General features: G+C 43.0%; 1 protein-coding gene across 3 annotated transcripts in view; it reads right to left on the bottom strand.

Annotated features, from left to right (window-relative positions):
* Positions 1-16,436, bottom strand: part of gpcpd1 (glycerophosphocholine phosphodiesterase 1) — an 85,297-nt gene that overhangs the window by 45,290 nt on the left and 23,571 nt on the right. For all 3 annotated transcript variants that reach the window (XM_068044372.1, XM_068044371.1, XM_068044373.1), the window contains 2 exons: positions 11,206-11,329; positions 1,665-1,902 (listed from right to left, as the gene is read on the bottom strand). In XM_068044372.1, the coding sequence (XP_067900473.1) occupies positions 1,665-1,902; positions 11,206-11,329 (362 nt within the window). The remainder of the gene's footprint in view (positions 1-1,664; positions 1,903-11,205; positions 11,330-16,436) is intronic.

Below are 16,436 nucleotides of genomic sequence, written 5' to 3'. Positions count from 1 at the left end.
CACCTGTGGTGAATATTTGACCAAGCTTTTGGACACACACAACTCCTTCTTTGCCTAGACAAGAACTTTATATTGGGTGTTCATGTGGTACTCTCACACTGTTGTTTTACAGCTTCATTCAGAGCTAGACCTCCTTCAGGTAATGAATGGATACAAGACCAATAGTTAGAAAACCATTTAAACATTACAACATAAAAATGAGAACTAGAACCAAGACAGCAAAACAGAAACACAACTTCCAAGTTGGGGAAAGTCACACAGAATGAAAAGTAGATAATGGCTGAACTCAGCAAGTCTAACTAGTAGATACATCCATTGCATACAGCATCTTTGCTTGCTACTGACTGAGTCTGGGTTCATGCTCAGAAGTTATGTGCTGTCAAAACTCTGGTGCCCAAAGCCTTCTTGGAATAGGACTTCCCTCATTTTTACTTTGTTCTCTGAAGGGAAGTAAGTTCACCTTTTGACAAAAAATAGCCACTTCCCACGAATGAAGCTTCATGCATGTGAACCAACACTTGATTTTTATTTGTGTTTGTAAGGGGGAAAATCTGATGAGTGAGATTGGAAGAATTAATGTGTTGGTATGCCCTGATCATTTTAGAACCACACCTGGCCATTGCTCAGTATCCAAGCCAATATCATATCAGGAGGAAAAGTGACTGCATCAATGAAAACTCAGTTGCCTGAGCATTACTCAGGGATAGGACATTTCAGTTACAGTCAATAGCAGCAGGTTCTGACAACAAAGGGCAAGTGAGACCTGGAATTCTCTGCTGCCCCCATCTTCCAATAACATCTGTTCTGCTAAGTGCAAGAATATAGAATATAGTGTCTTAAGGAAGAGAGTTTGCAAATCTCTACTTCTACACCCCATTCTTTATCCTGGGGTTGGAAGTGTTCTTTGTCAAGTTGGATAGACAAATAGAACCTACACATTCTCATGGGCAGGATTCTCTTTCAACAACTGAACCAGTTATATCAAACCTACTTGCAGAGTCTGGAACAAAGTTTGCCTGTGGATAAACTGGTGACATTTGAAGGCAACAAAGATGCATTGTGACTGACTTTTGGTAGGAGGGGCTCCTCAGCAACTGATGCTAATTTTGAAACCAGACACCAACAAAAACAGGTAGCCACAAACAGAGCATAATCAAGCCCTGATGCAAAATGACCATCAGAACAGCACTAAAATTATTTTTTCAGAATAAATTATAAGTGTAAGTTAAAAATACACAGACTAACCTGACTAAAAGTCTCCAGGGACTGAACTGAAGCCTTAAATTCTCTAATCAGCCCAGTAAACCTGTAATATGTACCATTACCCAAGAAATTATACAAAGTTTGCTAAATTTAACAAATTGAAAAAACAATTTCTATTTTCACTGAGAGAGAATCATGGTTACTGCTTCTGACAGAAGAAAAAGAGCTAAGGCTTACCTCAGAATGCCATTTCAGTGGTTCAGAAGGGGTGGAGAGGTACAAATTCTGTCCACAAGACTGTGTTCTGAATGGTTTTTCTCATGTGAATACAGTAATTACTTTTCCAACATGGAGGTTTCATAATGAATCCTTTCCTTCCACCCCAAACTTCACAAATTGATCATCAACAATTTACATATTTCCCTTAGAAGTTTTTTTATACAGAACAAAAATTGTCATACCTCAAAGAAGTCAAAAATCAGTTCCAAGTTATCTGGCTCCATGGTTTGAATGCTATACTCTGTCCACTGGCCAGGTTCTAAGGCATATCCACAATCTGGCTGTGAGTGACGAGATTTGTATCCACTGTTGCTGATTAAGGAAATTTCTAAAGTATTCGGCATTTTCTGCACTGAGGTAGTTAGCAGTTTGTCATCGTCTTCATCCTCCTCCTCAAAACCCTCCAATGTCAACTTTACCCTTTAAATATAAAATGGGCATTAAAGAATTCAAATTAAATAACCACAGGGCATTCACCCAACGTTCATTTATATTGAAGAAACTGTAACTTTTGCACTTGGCAGTTTTAAAAAAAGACATGCTGCTTAATCAAATTAACTATTATGTATATTATAGTGCGCAAGTCAACCTACCAACCAGGCAATCCAAGTTTTCCTAAGGTTATTACTAGCCTCCAAGACCTTCAGCTAGAACCCCACATGATTACCTTTCACATGCAACTAAAACTGCATATTTGGGCCAGCTTCATCAGGTCTTTCCTTCAACATAAAGGAATTTCATGTGAGGGAAAAGAATCTGCTATGCAAAGGGGAGGGATTTTTTTTTTAAATTGTGAACATTAAGTTCATTATTATTAATTCACTGATCTGATTTACATAACTTGTGCAGTGCATGGGGTATGTAGAGTTGTTGACCATGTGGCAGCCAGCTATAGGTCAAGAACAGAAACTAGCTTTTGGAACATTTCTCCTTCCCATGTAGTTCTATGGACAGCTATTTGCCTTGACTCTATGGGAAAACTCATCTCTTTCAGGTGGCAGCCTTCTCTTTACTTGCTACTAAAGCCTCAATTTTTCCTTTTGATGAGTAGGGTGGGGGAGGAAATTAATTTCATGCATTGAGTTTATTCCTGATCTGCTATAGCTGACTTTGGGAGTGTCAAAAAGCCAGTTCCTCCCCTATCTTGAAGTCTTTCATCAAAACCTGTCCAATAGCACATGTGTCTATTTAATTTATTCCAGGATATATTTGTTCTCATGCAGAAAGCTCTCAAACATTGGACTGCTATTCCCACAAGGGTAATTTTTATCAAGTACTTCAATTATCTATCTAATGACTGCTTTCTACAACTTAGGTAGTTTGCTAAAAACAGCAGCCAGCTAAGTGAATTTTGCTCTTTTTCCACTCAACTGTGACAGCCTATCAGCAAAGAAAAACCCTCTGCTTGTGTGACATCGAGTACTGGATGAGTAGAAATTTCCTCCAATTATACAATGAGAAGTGGGAAGACTGGAGGCAGTGTCTCCAGTCTCCACCACAAACTCCACTCTCTAGACACCAACTCCAACCCCTCTCCCTGGCAACTGCCTCAGGCTGAACCAGACAGTTCACAACCTTGGTGACATATTTGACCCCCAAGATGAATTTACGACCACATATCAATGCTATGCTGCCTATCTGCACCTCTAACATCGCCCGGGTCTGCCCCTGCTTCAGCTCATCTGTTGCTGAAACCAACTTCCATGCCTTTGTCACCTCAAGACTTAACTATTCCAATGCACTCCTGGCCAGCCTCTCTCATTTCACTCTGTAAACTCAAAGTCATCCAAAACCCTGCTGCCCACACCCTAACTACCATCGTCACGCTCACCCATCATTCTGTGCTCGCTGACCGGAATTGACTCTCAGTTACGCAACGTCACTATTTTAAAATCATCCTTGTTTTCAAACCCCTGCAAAGCCTTGCCCCCTCTCTACCTCTAATCTCCTCCAGCCACATAATCATCTAAGATACCTACAGTAGTCTAATTTTAATCGTTCAACTATTGGTGGCTACGTCTTCAAACAGGCCCGAAGTTTTAGAATCCCTTCCCTAAATGTCTCCACCGCTCTTTCCTCCTTTAAGATGCTCCTTAAAGCCTATCTCTTTGTCCAAACTTTTGATCATAGATCCAAATATCTCATGTGGCTCAGTGTCAAATTTAGCTTTTTCAACAATCGTGAGAAACACTTCTAAGGATGTTTTATTATATCAAAGGCACTATATATAAATATAAGGTGTTGTTTCTGTTGAAACCCACATAATTAGTGAGGTTTGATCGATGCCCGAGTAAATGGGTTTGAATTAAACTGCTACCCATTGTACTTCCCATTTAACATCAACGGTCTCAAAAAACATACCACTTAGAAGTAACTAAGTACCAAAACAATATCACTCACATTAACCCTCACTATCCTTTGGATTGTTAAAATCTTTCTGGTGCAAAAATTTTGGAAAGCAGTCCTACTTCTCCACTATGTCCACCTCTACTCTGACATAAGAAAAGGTAGCTGACAAGGGGAGACTGTGGCATTGTGGTAATGTCACTGTACTAGTGTACCAGAGACTAAGGCTAATACTCTGGGGGCATAGGTTCAAATCCCACTATGGCAGCTGGTGAAATTTTAATTCAATTAATAAATAAATTTAATTAATGAAAATCTGGAACAGAAAGCTGGTCAGTAATGGTGATCATAAAGCCACCATACATTTTTGCCAAAACCCATCTGGTTCCCTAATGTCCTTTAGGGAAGGAAATCTGCTATCCTTACCTATATGTGACTTTTAGCTGTCCTCTGAAATGGCCCATCAAAACAGCTACACAAAAGTTGAAAAGGAATAAAACTGGACGCAACATCAACCTTGGCACTGGAAACCACAACGGCGAACCTGTCAACACTGCAAAGTCCTCCTTACTAATATGGAGGGGCTTGTGCCAAAATTGGGAGCGCTGTCCCAGAGACTAGTCAAACAGCCTGACGTCGTCATATTCATGGAAGCATACTTTACATGCAACGCCCCAGACACCATCACCATTCTTGTGTATATCCTGTCCCTCCGGCAGGACAGACCAACCAAAGTTGGCAGCACAGTGATGTACGTCGAGAAAATTGCCCTGGGAGCCCACAACATTGACTCCAGACCCCATGAAGTCTCATGGCATCAGGGCAAACATGGACAACGAAACCTCCTGCTGATTACCACCTACTGTCCTCCCGCTACTGATAAATCAGTACTCCATGTTGAAAACCACCTGGAAGAAGCACCGAGTGTGGCAAGGACACAGAATGCACTCTGAGTGAGGGATTCACTGTCCATCACCAAGCGTGGTTCGGTTGCACCAATAATGACTGAGTGAGCAGAGTCCTAAAGAACATATCTGCCAGACTGGGCCTGCAGCAGGCAGTGATGGAACCAAGAGGGGAAACATTACTAGACCTTGCCCTCACCAATCTACCCGTTGCAGATGCATCTGTCCATGACTGTAGGAGTGACTGACACACAAACCTTGTGAAAACAAAGTCCCGTCTTCACACTGAGGACACCCTTCAACTTGTTGTGTGGCAGTCTTTGGCCTCCTTGTCTCGACAGACAATGGGCAAGTGCCTGGAGGTGGTCAGTGGTTTGTGCAGCAGCGCCTGGAGTGGCTATAAAGGCCAATTCTAAAGTGACAGACTCTTCCACAGGTGCTGCAGATAAAATTGGTTGTCGGGGCTGTTACACAGTTGGCTCTCTCCTTGCGCTTCTGTCTTTTTTCCTGCCAACTGCTAAGTCTCTTCGACTCGCCACACTTTAGCCCCGCCTTTATGATGCCCGCCAGAGCTCTGGCGATCGCTGGCAACTGACTCCCACGACTTGTGATCAATGTCACAGGACTTCACGTCGCGTTTGCAGACGTCTTTAAAGCGAAGCCATGGACGGCCGGTGGGTTGGGTACCAATGACGAGCTCGCTGTACAATGTGTCCTTGGGGATCCTGCAACCTTCCATGCGGCTCACATGGCCAAGCCATCTCAGGCGCCGCTGGCTTAGTAGGGTGTATCTGCTGGGGATGTTGGCCACCTCGAGGACTTCGGTGTTGGAGATACGGTCCTGCCACCTGATGCCAAGGATTCTCCGGAGGCAGCGAAGATGGAATGAATTGAGACGTCGCTCTTGGCTGACGTACGTTGTCCAGGCCTTGCTGCCGTAGAGCAAGGTACTGAGGACACAGGGTTGATACACTTGAACTTTTGTGTTCTGTGTCAGTGCGCCATTTTCCCCACACTGTCTTGGCCAGTCTGGACATAGCAGAGGAAGCCTTTCCCATGCGCTTGTTTAATTCTGCATCGAGAGACAGGTTACTGGTGATAGTTGAGCCTAGGTAAGTGAACTCTTGAACCACTTCCAGAGTGTGGTCGCCGATATTGATAGATGGGGCATTTCTGACGTCCCGTCCCATGATGTTCGCTTGAGGCTGATGGTTAGGCCAAATTCATTGCAGGCAGCCGCAAACCTGTCGATGAGTCTCTGCAGACACTCTTCAGTGTGAGATGTTAATGCAGCATCGTCAGCGAAGAGGAGTTCCCTGATGAGGACTTTCCGTACTTTGGTCTTCGCTTTAAGACGGGCAAGGTTGAACAACCTGCCACCTGATCTTGTGTGGAGGAAAATTCCTTCTTCTGAGGACTTGAAGGTATGTGAGAGCAGCAGGGAGAAGATGATCCGCAACAGTGTAGGTGCGAGAACACAGCCCTGTTTCACGCCACTCAGGATTGGAAAGGGGTCTGATGAGGCGCCGCTATGCTGAATTGTGCCTTTCATATTGTCATGGAATGAGGTGATGATACTTAGTAGCTTTGGTGGGCATCCAATCTTTTCTAGTAGTCTGAAGAGACCACTCCTGCTGACGAGGTCAAAGGCTTTGGTGAGATCAATGAAAGCAACGTAGAGGGGCATCTGTTGTTCACGGCATTTCTCCTGTAGCTGGCGAAGGGAGAACAGCATGTCAATGGTAGATCTCTCTGCTCGAAAGTAGTTCACTGTGCCTCAGGATAGACACGCTCATCCAGCTTCTGGAGCCTGTTTAAAGCAACACGAGCGAAGACTTTCCCCACTATGCTGAGCAGGGAGATTCCACGGTAGTTGTTGCAGTCACCGCAGTCACCCTTGTTCTTATAGAGGGTGATGATATTGGCATCGCGCATGTCCTGTGGTATTGCTCCCTTATCCCAGCACAGGCAAAGCAGTTCGTGCAGAGCTGAGAGTATAGTAGGCTTGGCACTCTTGATTATTTCAGGGGTAATGCCGTCCTTCCCAGGAGCTTTTCCGCTGGCTAGAGAATCAATGGCATCACTGAGTTCCGATTTTGTTGGCTCTTCGTCCAGCTCATCCATGACTGGCAGAGACAGGGTTGCATTGAGGGCGGTCTCAGTGACAACATTTTCCCTGGAGTACAGTTCTAGGTAGTGTTCCACCCAGCGGTCCATTTGCTTGCGGTGGTCAGTGATTGTGTCCCCTGATTTAGATTTGAGGGGGGCAATCTTCTTGACGGTTGGCCCAAAAGCTCTCTTAATGCCATCATACATCCCTCTGATATTTCCTGTGTCAGAAGCCAGCTGAATATGACTGCATTGGTGTTGCCAGTAGTCATTTGCGCAGCGCCTGGCTGTTCTTTGTGTAGCGCTTCTGGCAGCTTTAAATGCTATGGATGTTAACTCGCTGGGGGCTTTCTTGTAGTTCAGCAATACCACTGTGCTAAATGGGATAGATTCAAAACAGATTTGGCAGCTCAAAGCTGGGCATCCGTGAAACGCTGTGGCCCATCAACAGCAGCAGCAGAATTGTATTCAAACACAATCTGCAACCTCATGGCCCAGCATCTCCCTCACTCGAAAGGCCAGCTTGGGTCTGCAAATGAAACCCGACCCAAGCCCAACAGAACCACATCCGACCCGAGCCCGACCCAGCCCAAGTCCTTAATTTTTTTCCCGCGCCCGATCCGACCATCAGTTAACAGAGTTTCTGTTTGTTGCTCATCTGCTCAAGCTTAAAAATACTGTAACTAAACAACCTTTCAAGTCCAAAAAGAATATTAACATTGGAGCCACAGATTGGAGTTGGTGATAAGAGTGTGTCTGACCAGGCCCGACCTGACCCGAGCCCGAATGCCGGACCTGGAAGAGCGACCCGACCCCGACACGTCATCGGGTCCGGGTCGGGTAGCCATGCTCTACCTCACTTTACCATTAAGCCAGGGCATCAACTCTAGTTCAATAAGGAGTGTAGGAGAGGATGCGAGGAGTAGCACGAGGCATACTTAAAAATGAGGTGTCAGCGAAGCTATAACAGAACTACGTGCATGCCAGAATTGTTATAGCACAGATAGATGCCATTCCGCCCATCGTGAATGCACCAGTTCTCGAAAAAGCAATTCGCGTCATGCCATTCCCCCGCCTTCTCCCCATAACACTGCACATTCTTCCTTTTCAGAGAACAGTATAATTTTCTTTTGAATGCTTCAATTGAACCTGTCTCCATCACACTCAGGCAGCACAATCCAGACCTTAACCACTCGCTGTGTGAAAGTTTTTCCTCATGTCGCTTTTGCTTCTCTTACCCATTATTTTAAATCTGTGCCCTCTTGGTCTCGATCCTTTCACGAGTGGGAACAGTTTCATGCAAAAGACAAAGCTAAGCAATCCCACAAACAACAGAGTAGATCAAAGCTCTGCACTCCTGTCACATCCAGTAGTGAATGGTGGTGAACAATTAAACAACTAACATGAGGAGGCGGCTCCATAAATATTCCCATCCTCAATGATGGGGGATAAAGCATGGCTACCCGACCCGACGGCAAGCGTCGGGTTCAGGTTGGGTCGGGCTGGACGTGGACAGCGCTGCCTTGTAATCTTCAAATTAACATTCTGGACGTCAAGGCGGGAAACGTGCAGTCCGCACTCTGCAGTAAAGCCTGGCTACCCGACCAAACCTGACTACACGTGTCGGGGTCGGGTATTAAAAAAAATTAAAAGGACTCGGGCCCGGGTCAGTTCGGGTTGCCTATTGTCAGATTGGGCCCGAGTTGGCTTCTAATTTTATACCCGAACCAGTCTTAAATGGGGGAACCCCGCCCATCAGTGCAAAAGCAAAGGCTGAAAGCATTCGTACCCATCTTCAGCCATAAGTGCCAGAGGTCCCCAGCATCACAGATGCCAGCCTTCAACCAATCCAATTCACTCTACATGATATCAAGAAACAGCTGAAGGCACTTGATACTGCAAATGCTATGGGTCCTGACAACATCCCAGCTATAGTACTGAAGATTTGTGCTGAAGAACTAGCCGTGCCCCAAGCCAAACTGTTCCAATACAGCTACAACACTGGCATCAACTGACAATGTTGAAAATTGCCCAGGTATGTCCTATCCATAAAAAGCAGTTCAAATCTGATCTAGCCAATTGCACCTCATCAGTCTACCCTCGATCATCAGCAAAGTATGGAAGGGGTCATCGACTGTGCTATCAAGCACCACTTAAACAGCAATAACCTGCTCAATGATGCTCAGACTAGGGTTCCACCAGAGCCACTCAGCCCCTGACCTCATTACAGCTTTAGTACAAAGATGGACAAAAGAACTGATCTCAAGAGTTGAAGTGAGAGTGACTGCCTGGATATCAGCATTTCACAGTGTGGCGCATCAAGGCGCACTAGCCAAACTTAGTACCTCAGCCTGCTCTTCACCTTCATGCATAAATCTACTTTTTGGTCCCTACTCGGTCCTATTCCTCCTTTTATCACCTTTTTACCACTTATATGTCTATAGAAGACTTTTGGATTCCCTTTTGCATTGGTTGCTGGTCTCTTCTCATACTCTCTTTGCTGCTCTTATTTCTTTTTTCACCCCTCTGAACTTTCTATATTCAGCCTGGTTGTCACTTGTATTTTCAATCTGGTATGTCAAACTCACCCTTTTTCAGCTTCATCTTACTCTATCTCTTTCGTCATCCAAGGAGCCCCGGCTTTGTTTGTCCTACCTTTTCCCCTCGTGGGAATGTACTTTGACTGTACCCGAACTATCTCCACTTTAAAGGCAGTTCATTGTTCAATTACAGTTTTGCCTTCCAAACTTTGATTCCAATTTACCTGGGCTACATCAGTTCTCACCCCATTGACACTGGCCCTCCCCCACTTAATTATTTTTACACTAGATTGCTCTTTGTCCTTTTCCATAGCTAACCTAAACCTTATGATACTACGATCACTGTCCCCTAAATGTTCCCTTACTGATACCTGATCCACGTCCCACCTCACTGTTTAGAATCAGATTCAGCAATGCCTCCTTCCTCACGGGACTGAAAACATACTGATCTAGAAAATTCTCCTGAACATACCTTAGAAACTCTTCCCCCCCCCCCCCCCCCCCCCACCCTATAACTATACTAGTCTATACTAGGATAATTAAAGACCCCCATTAGCACTATTTTATAGTTTTTGCAACTCTCCAATTTCCTTGCAAATCTGTTCCTCAAAATCGTCCTCACTATTTGGAGGGCTATAGAATACACCCAGTAGTATAATGATACCTCTATTATTTATCTCTATTCAAATAGATTCTGACCTTGACCCCTCTAGAATCCCTTGTCTCCAGCACTAATATCTTTAAAACAACACCATTACCCCATCTCCTTGCTTTCCTTCCCCATCTTTCCTGAACTTTGTATCCAGTATTATTTAGTACCCAGACCTGCACCTTGCGAGTCATGTATCTGGTATCGCCACAGCAACATACTTCCACATGGCTACCTAGCTTGCACCTCACCAACTTGATTTATTCCACTCTGTACGTTCAGGTATATATACTGTAAACCTAATTTAAACCTTACTGCATTCCCTCTTACTCTGACTCCACCTACTACCATACCATTTCTTACTCTAGTGCTGCCTCTCCCAACTCTCTTTCTATTCCAGTGATTCAGGTGGACAAAAAACCCTATTAAAATATTAGAATACCTGAGGTCTCTTGCAACTTGGCTAACATTCTTCCTTTAAACAACCACAACAGATTAACTTATCATTCATCTCATTTGCTGTGGTCAGGAACAATAGTGACTGCAATTCTGGAAATGATTCACTGGATGAGAACTTAAGCACCAATAAAGAAATAACTTGTCTTTGTATAAAGTGGCACAAGAAGATATAGCTAAAATTAATGACCGAAAGAAGCAACTGCTCCAAAAAAAAACTGATGTTATGGTATAAGGATCAGAAGTCCAGAGAATGCAAAGTGGAGGTTTATGACAAGCTCCAAAGCCTTTTTTTAGTGCTCTAAATGTACACTCCAACAAACCTCTTTTCATAGAGGGTTAACAAAGCAATGACACCATAAAAGGAAGAAAGATTTCCACACAGAAGTAATAATGTTTGCAGTTTTACTGCTATTATGTCAGCTTTTCTGGGAGCAGAACATGAAAACATTTGACACATAATTCAGTCGTTTTCTATACATCATGAAAAATACTACTCCAGTTCCAATGCAGGGTTGGAGAGCCGAACAATATTCTCACAAATCTGTAGAGAATAAATCTTGCCTTGACCAATGAATATTGTTAACTGTGTTCAGTCAAGTGGCCCCAACTTCATAGCACACAGCAGTTACAAATTCCATCTCCTAACAATCACATCCAGGTTGGATGCTCTGAACAAGCTTAATTGAGCATTATTATTTTAATAAAAACAGGTTACCTAAATCTGGACTTCTTGAACTTCTTCTTGGATATGGAAACTGGAGGTTTCTCAGAATAGTGTAACCTCAAACGAATTTCACTTTGGCAAGTTAACCATCCAGAATCCAATTTCTCAACACCATCTATAAACACAAATTAAGTTACTCAGTTTATGTGCACTGAGAGAAATTCTATAAAATCATCCACAGATCAGCATATATTTTAAGAATTCTGTTGCGCTATCGCATTTCACAGACTGTTTTTGTGTGCAGGATAATTGCAAAAGCATTACATTCTGGTTACATTATTATACACCAGTAATACCACAATGAATGCTTTATAACTGTCAAATAAAAGTTAGCAGGTTAGTGCTCTGGTAAGTATAATCAGTTAGATTCCAAAACATGCTAGAGAAGGACTGTTGAGCATTGCCTTCACTAAGAATTATAAATTACTAAGACAAATTAATCTCAATTACATTGTTAAAAACACGAAGTACTCTCATATAGAAGAAAGCAGTCGAGCATTGTAACAGCAGACTGGACGTTTTCTGCTAGGTTGCACTGAGTCTTCACACCAAAAATCCCATCTGTCTTTCACCGTGCACTCAGTAGAATCTCCAATGTTTAAAAAAAGCTAGTGAGCTAAGATCATAGAAGGGACTAGAAAAAAAGCTAGTGGACCAATGACATAGGAGAAGGGACAGAAGATCTTAATCTTGACAACCTTAGTTCAGCAGTAGCACTTGTAGTTGTGGGTGCAAGCCTCAGTCCTGAGACCTCAGCGCATAATCTACTTTGGCACTTCAGTGCAGTACTCAAGGCATGTTCTGCTGTGGGAAGTGCACATGCAGATGGACATAAAAGATCCCATGGCATTATTTTAAGAAGCGCAGGAGTTCTCCCCAGTGACTAGGGCAATAATTGTCAACCAGCATCAAAAACATACTTCCTGGTCATTTATTTCATGCTGTTTTGTGGGACCTTGCTGTGCGCAAACTGGCTACCATATTTCCTTACATTATAGTAGTGACTGTGCTTCAAAAGTACTTAACTAGCTATGAGGCACTTTGAGATACCCTGAGGTTATGAAAGGTGTTTTATAAATGTATGATCTTCCTTTCCTTCAAAATTAAGACTGGAAAAATGTCTGCTATAATAATTTGGAACTTACTACCTCAGTACGTTTTTCTAAATAGTGATTCTATCTGATATGTTTCTTTATTCACACCATAACGGATACGAAGAGCCAACGTGCTAACGAGGTGCCTAAAGGAACTACTGTCATTGTTCACATGGGGACAAATGGCATTATGGCGAGCTGGCCAGAAATTATGAAGCACAAATCATAAAAAAAGTACATAACATTCAATGTTGTTTCAGGGAAGGATGAGAATCTGCAGCTATGCAATCAAGTTGTAATGGAGCCAACAAAGGGAAGCGAATACAGATTAGCATTTTTTATTATCCAGGGACAAATATTGAGCAAGTATAAGAGATAGGAAACCCCAAAATAGGTATTTACAATAAATATTGGTTTCTTAACTCATCATGTAGAGACTAGTACTAGAGGAGATAATATCTTTGATTTAGTAATCAGCAATAGCTGATAGGGAACCATCCTGCAGTCAGATTGCTCTGCCATATTTTAAATAGACTCAACTTACAGATATGTAAATAACCAGTTAGGTGGGAGAAGCCAAGTACAAAATATTCCAATGCACAAAAAAGATACTTTTATTAAAAAATCCTGAAAGGAAAAGCCCATACACCTTAACAGCCACATGCAGCAACTGATCTATAAGGAGATATAGATATACATGAGTAATAAACACTAATCATTCAGATAAGGAAAGGTACCAAAAGTAGTTAATGTTCACAAGGAAAGCATTGATAAAGCTAAAATTAATCCACAGAGGATAGTAGTAAGGAGTCACGACAATGGAAGAGCATCTCCTATTTATTTCAAGAGTCAGTTAGAGGCAAGTAAAACAATTAAAGGATGACTCAAAGACTGTGGCCCTGATTTTGCGGTAGTAATGACAGTGAAACTGTCAGCGTTCGCCATCATTACTCCTCTGAAACTAACAGCAACTTCTGGAGTCCACACATGTGCAGTTAAATGTGGAAATCCAGAAGTTTGTCAGTGATTGTACACTTTTCCAGAAGGTGTGCTGAGGTGCTGCCAGAATGAAATCAACTGGAAATCAATGAACTGAAGAGAACTTCAACTCTTACAACTCTCATGCAAAAACCTTTGAAAAAAATTACACCTTGTTGAATTAGGTGCAACTGAGTGTTTAATCGAATACCAAGCTCATAATTAGTGCTAAACAGCCTCACTGGCCCTGAAAGAGTAATTTTATATTTGTTGAATGACAAATTTCTCCATTATAAGAAATTCCAAATTTTAAATATGCATTTTCAACATTTATGATATTTTAGTTACTACCTTAATCCCATGTTTATAACCTCAATCATTTATTTCACTGTGTGTAAAATTTAAACATTAAAAGTGAAGGGATTCAGCAGATTATACTTCCTGGTTTGCTGCCTGGCCACCCATGAACTTATTGTGGATGACTGCAAATACCTCACGGCCTTAACGGAAACCTGGCTGAAGGACGACGACACCTTTCTCCTTAATGAAGCCTTTCCATCTTCCATCACTTGCCTTGCCAAGACTGTCGTGGTGGCGATGTTGTGCTTATGACCAGATCACACTGTGGCTTGACCCCCTACTTCTCTGCCTGAGCATCTCACCTTGTTCCACCCCTCTCACTTAATAATCGTTCTGTACCATCCTCTCAAGTACAATAAAAAATGTTCTACTGAGATATCTTCACTGTTTTCCTCCCTCAGCCTATCGAGTAACTTCTCATACTCAGTGTTTCAACCTCCATCTCGACTCATCATGCTCTCTCTCCTCTGAGTTCACTGCCCTCTTCATCCTCCCAAAATCTATCCCTCGTGTAAACACCTCACCCCATATTACACGGCCACCCCTCCCCGATCTTGCCATCTCATGCGTTCTTGCTGGTCCCATCACATCAATCATAGATAAGGCCATCTCTGATTATTTCCATGCCCCAAACCTTCCTCGTTCTGTATCCGTCCCTGGGAAAAAAAAAACTTCGCCCCCAATTCACTTACAACTGCATTTTCAAAATCCCAACTGTCTAATCTTTCGTCATCCATTTGCCACAACATTTCTGTAGCTAATGATTCACTCAAATGCACCCTCACCTCCACTTTTGATACCCTACTCCCCAATAAAACTATTAGTCTCTCTCACCCTGGCCGATCCCCCTGATATGGCCCCCATATCCACTCCCTCAAGTCCAAGAGATGCAGACTTGAGAGGATATGGTGGACAACTGGATTAGCCATCCACCACCAGATCTGGCTGAACCATGGAAAACACCATCAAGTTCTGCTTGCATCTGTTAAAACAGGAACATCCTAGAATGCAAAGATAACCTCTGCCTTCTGTTCTCTACTGCAAAATATCTTCATAAACCTCTCTCCCCATCTCCTCCAACAATAAATGTAAGGAGCTCATGGACATCTTTGTCACTAAGATAGAGACTATCCAATCAGCTGCCTCTGTCGCGTTCCTCCCTTCTACTAGCCCACTGGGCCAAATTTCCTCTAATCCTTCCCCCTGCCCTAGCCCAGAACTCTCATCTCTCTCCTACCTCCCCAAATGCCCTCCCTGATATGGCTGCAGGTCTTTGTTGTTGTGCAGCTCCCAAAAGTTAGAGGCAGGAGAGGGGGAAGATTTAGTACATGAGGATGAAATCAGCTGAAGGATAGGGGTGAGTGTGGAAGGGCCAGTAGATGTGTACTATATGTACTTCTCCTGTCTTAGATATATAAAAACATACGCTGAATTCTACATTTCTCCTTCTGCAGCAACATCAGCAGGCAACGGTTCGGCTCAGGACAATTTTATCAGTTGACATAAGCTCCAACTCTGCCTGCAAGTAAAGCACAGTAGGGTTGAAACTTATGGTTCGGAAGCAAGGGTCCTGTAAAGGCCTGCTACCTGACCTGAACCCGACACGTGGCAGGTCGGACTTCCGGGTCTGGCAGGGCTGGATCGGACACACTCTATCACCATCTCAGGTAAGTGACTCTAATGTTAATTTACTTTTTGGACTTTAAAGGTGATTTTGTTAGTTATTTTAAGCTTGTGCAGGTAAGGAACAAAGTGAAAAACGGAAGTTAACTGATGGTCGGGTCAGGTGCGGGAAAAAAATGGAAGGACTCGGGCCGGGCTAGACCTCATTTGCAGACCCGAGCAGGCTTTTAGGGCCCTGACCCAAGGCCAGCTGTAGCCAACAGTATTTCCTTTCTCAATTTTCAGTAGTTTGCAGTGTAATTTTGCAATGCAGTCAGTTGCTAAATTTATCCTCTTTTCCTGAGTTGTCACATCACAAATATAGTGCTGTTAACCTGCAGGTGAAGTTAATAAAGGAGCAAAATTGTATGGTTAACTAATAAAATTAAATTCGGACTGAGAACGTAACAGTCGTAATACTTTAAAACAATATATTTTACTTGTTTCTGTTTTTAGACTTTTCTCTTGTTTCGGATGGTGGCAGCAGCGCTGTTAATAAAAGCTTGGCCTTTGATGAACTGTTTTCGCTCCGGCACAAACTCCTTTGTGACGTGTTCTGATGTGCTCAAGAAAGGCACAAGTCACTATGTACAAGTGCTATTTGGAATGTTTTATTCTGTTTTCATAAAATGCAATGGCTATTTGCATTTCAGGAAAATTAGATCCCTGGCAACCAACCTATTTCAATTCATACTTACAATGAATTATGTAATTGACCTTTGGCTGGGGGAGTGGGGTAGGGTGGCGGAGGGGGCGAGGTGCTTAAGATAATGAAAGGGTTTAACAGGGTAGACGCGGAGAAAATGTTTCCATTCATGAAGCATTTTAAAACTAAAGGACATGAATATAAGACAGTCACTAATAAATGCAATAGGGAGTTCAGGAAAAACTTCTTTGCCCAAAGAGTTGTAAGAATGAGGAATTCGCTACCACAGGGAATAGTGAGGCAAATGGCATAGATGCACTTTAGAAGAAGCGAGATAAGCATGAGGGAGAAAAAAAGCAGAATATGATAGGTTGATAGGGTTAGATGTAGAGAGGGGTAGGGGGAGGTTGGTACGGATGCCAGCACAGACCAGGTGGAGGAATAGCCTGTTCAGATTACCTCCAGAAATACATTGCCTACCA

The sequence above is a fragment of the Heterodontus francisci genome, chromosome 13 (genome assembly GCF_036365525.1).
Source record: "Heterodontus francisci isolate sHetFra1 chromosome 13, sHetFra1.hap1, whole genome shotgun sequence".
Classification (NCBI taxonomy): domain Eukaryota; kingdom Metazoa; phylum Chordata; class Chondrichthyes; order Heterodontiformes; family Heterodontidae; genus Heterodontus; species Heterodontus francisci.
Note: the sequence above shows the minus strand (reverse complement) of the source record. Positions and strands in the feature narration are given on the sequence as shown.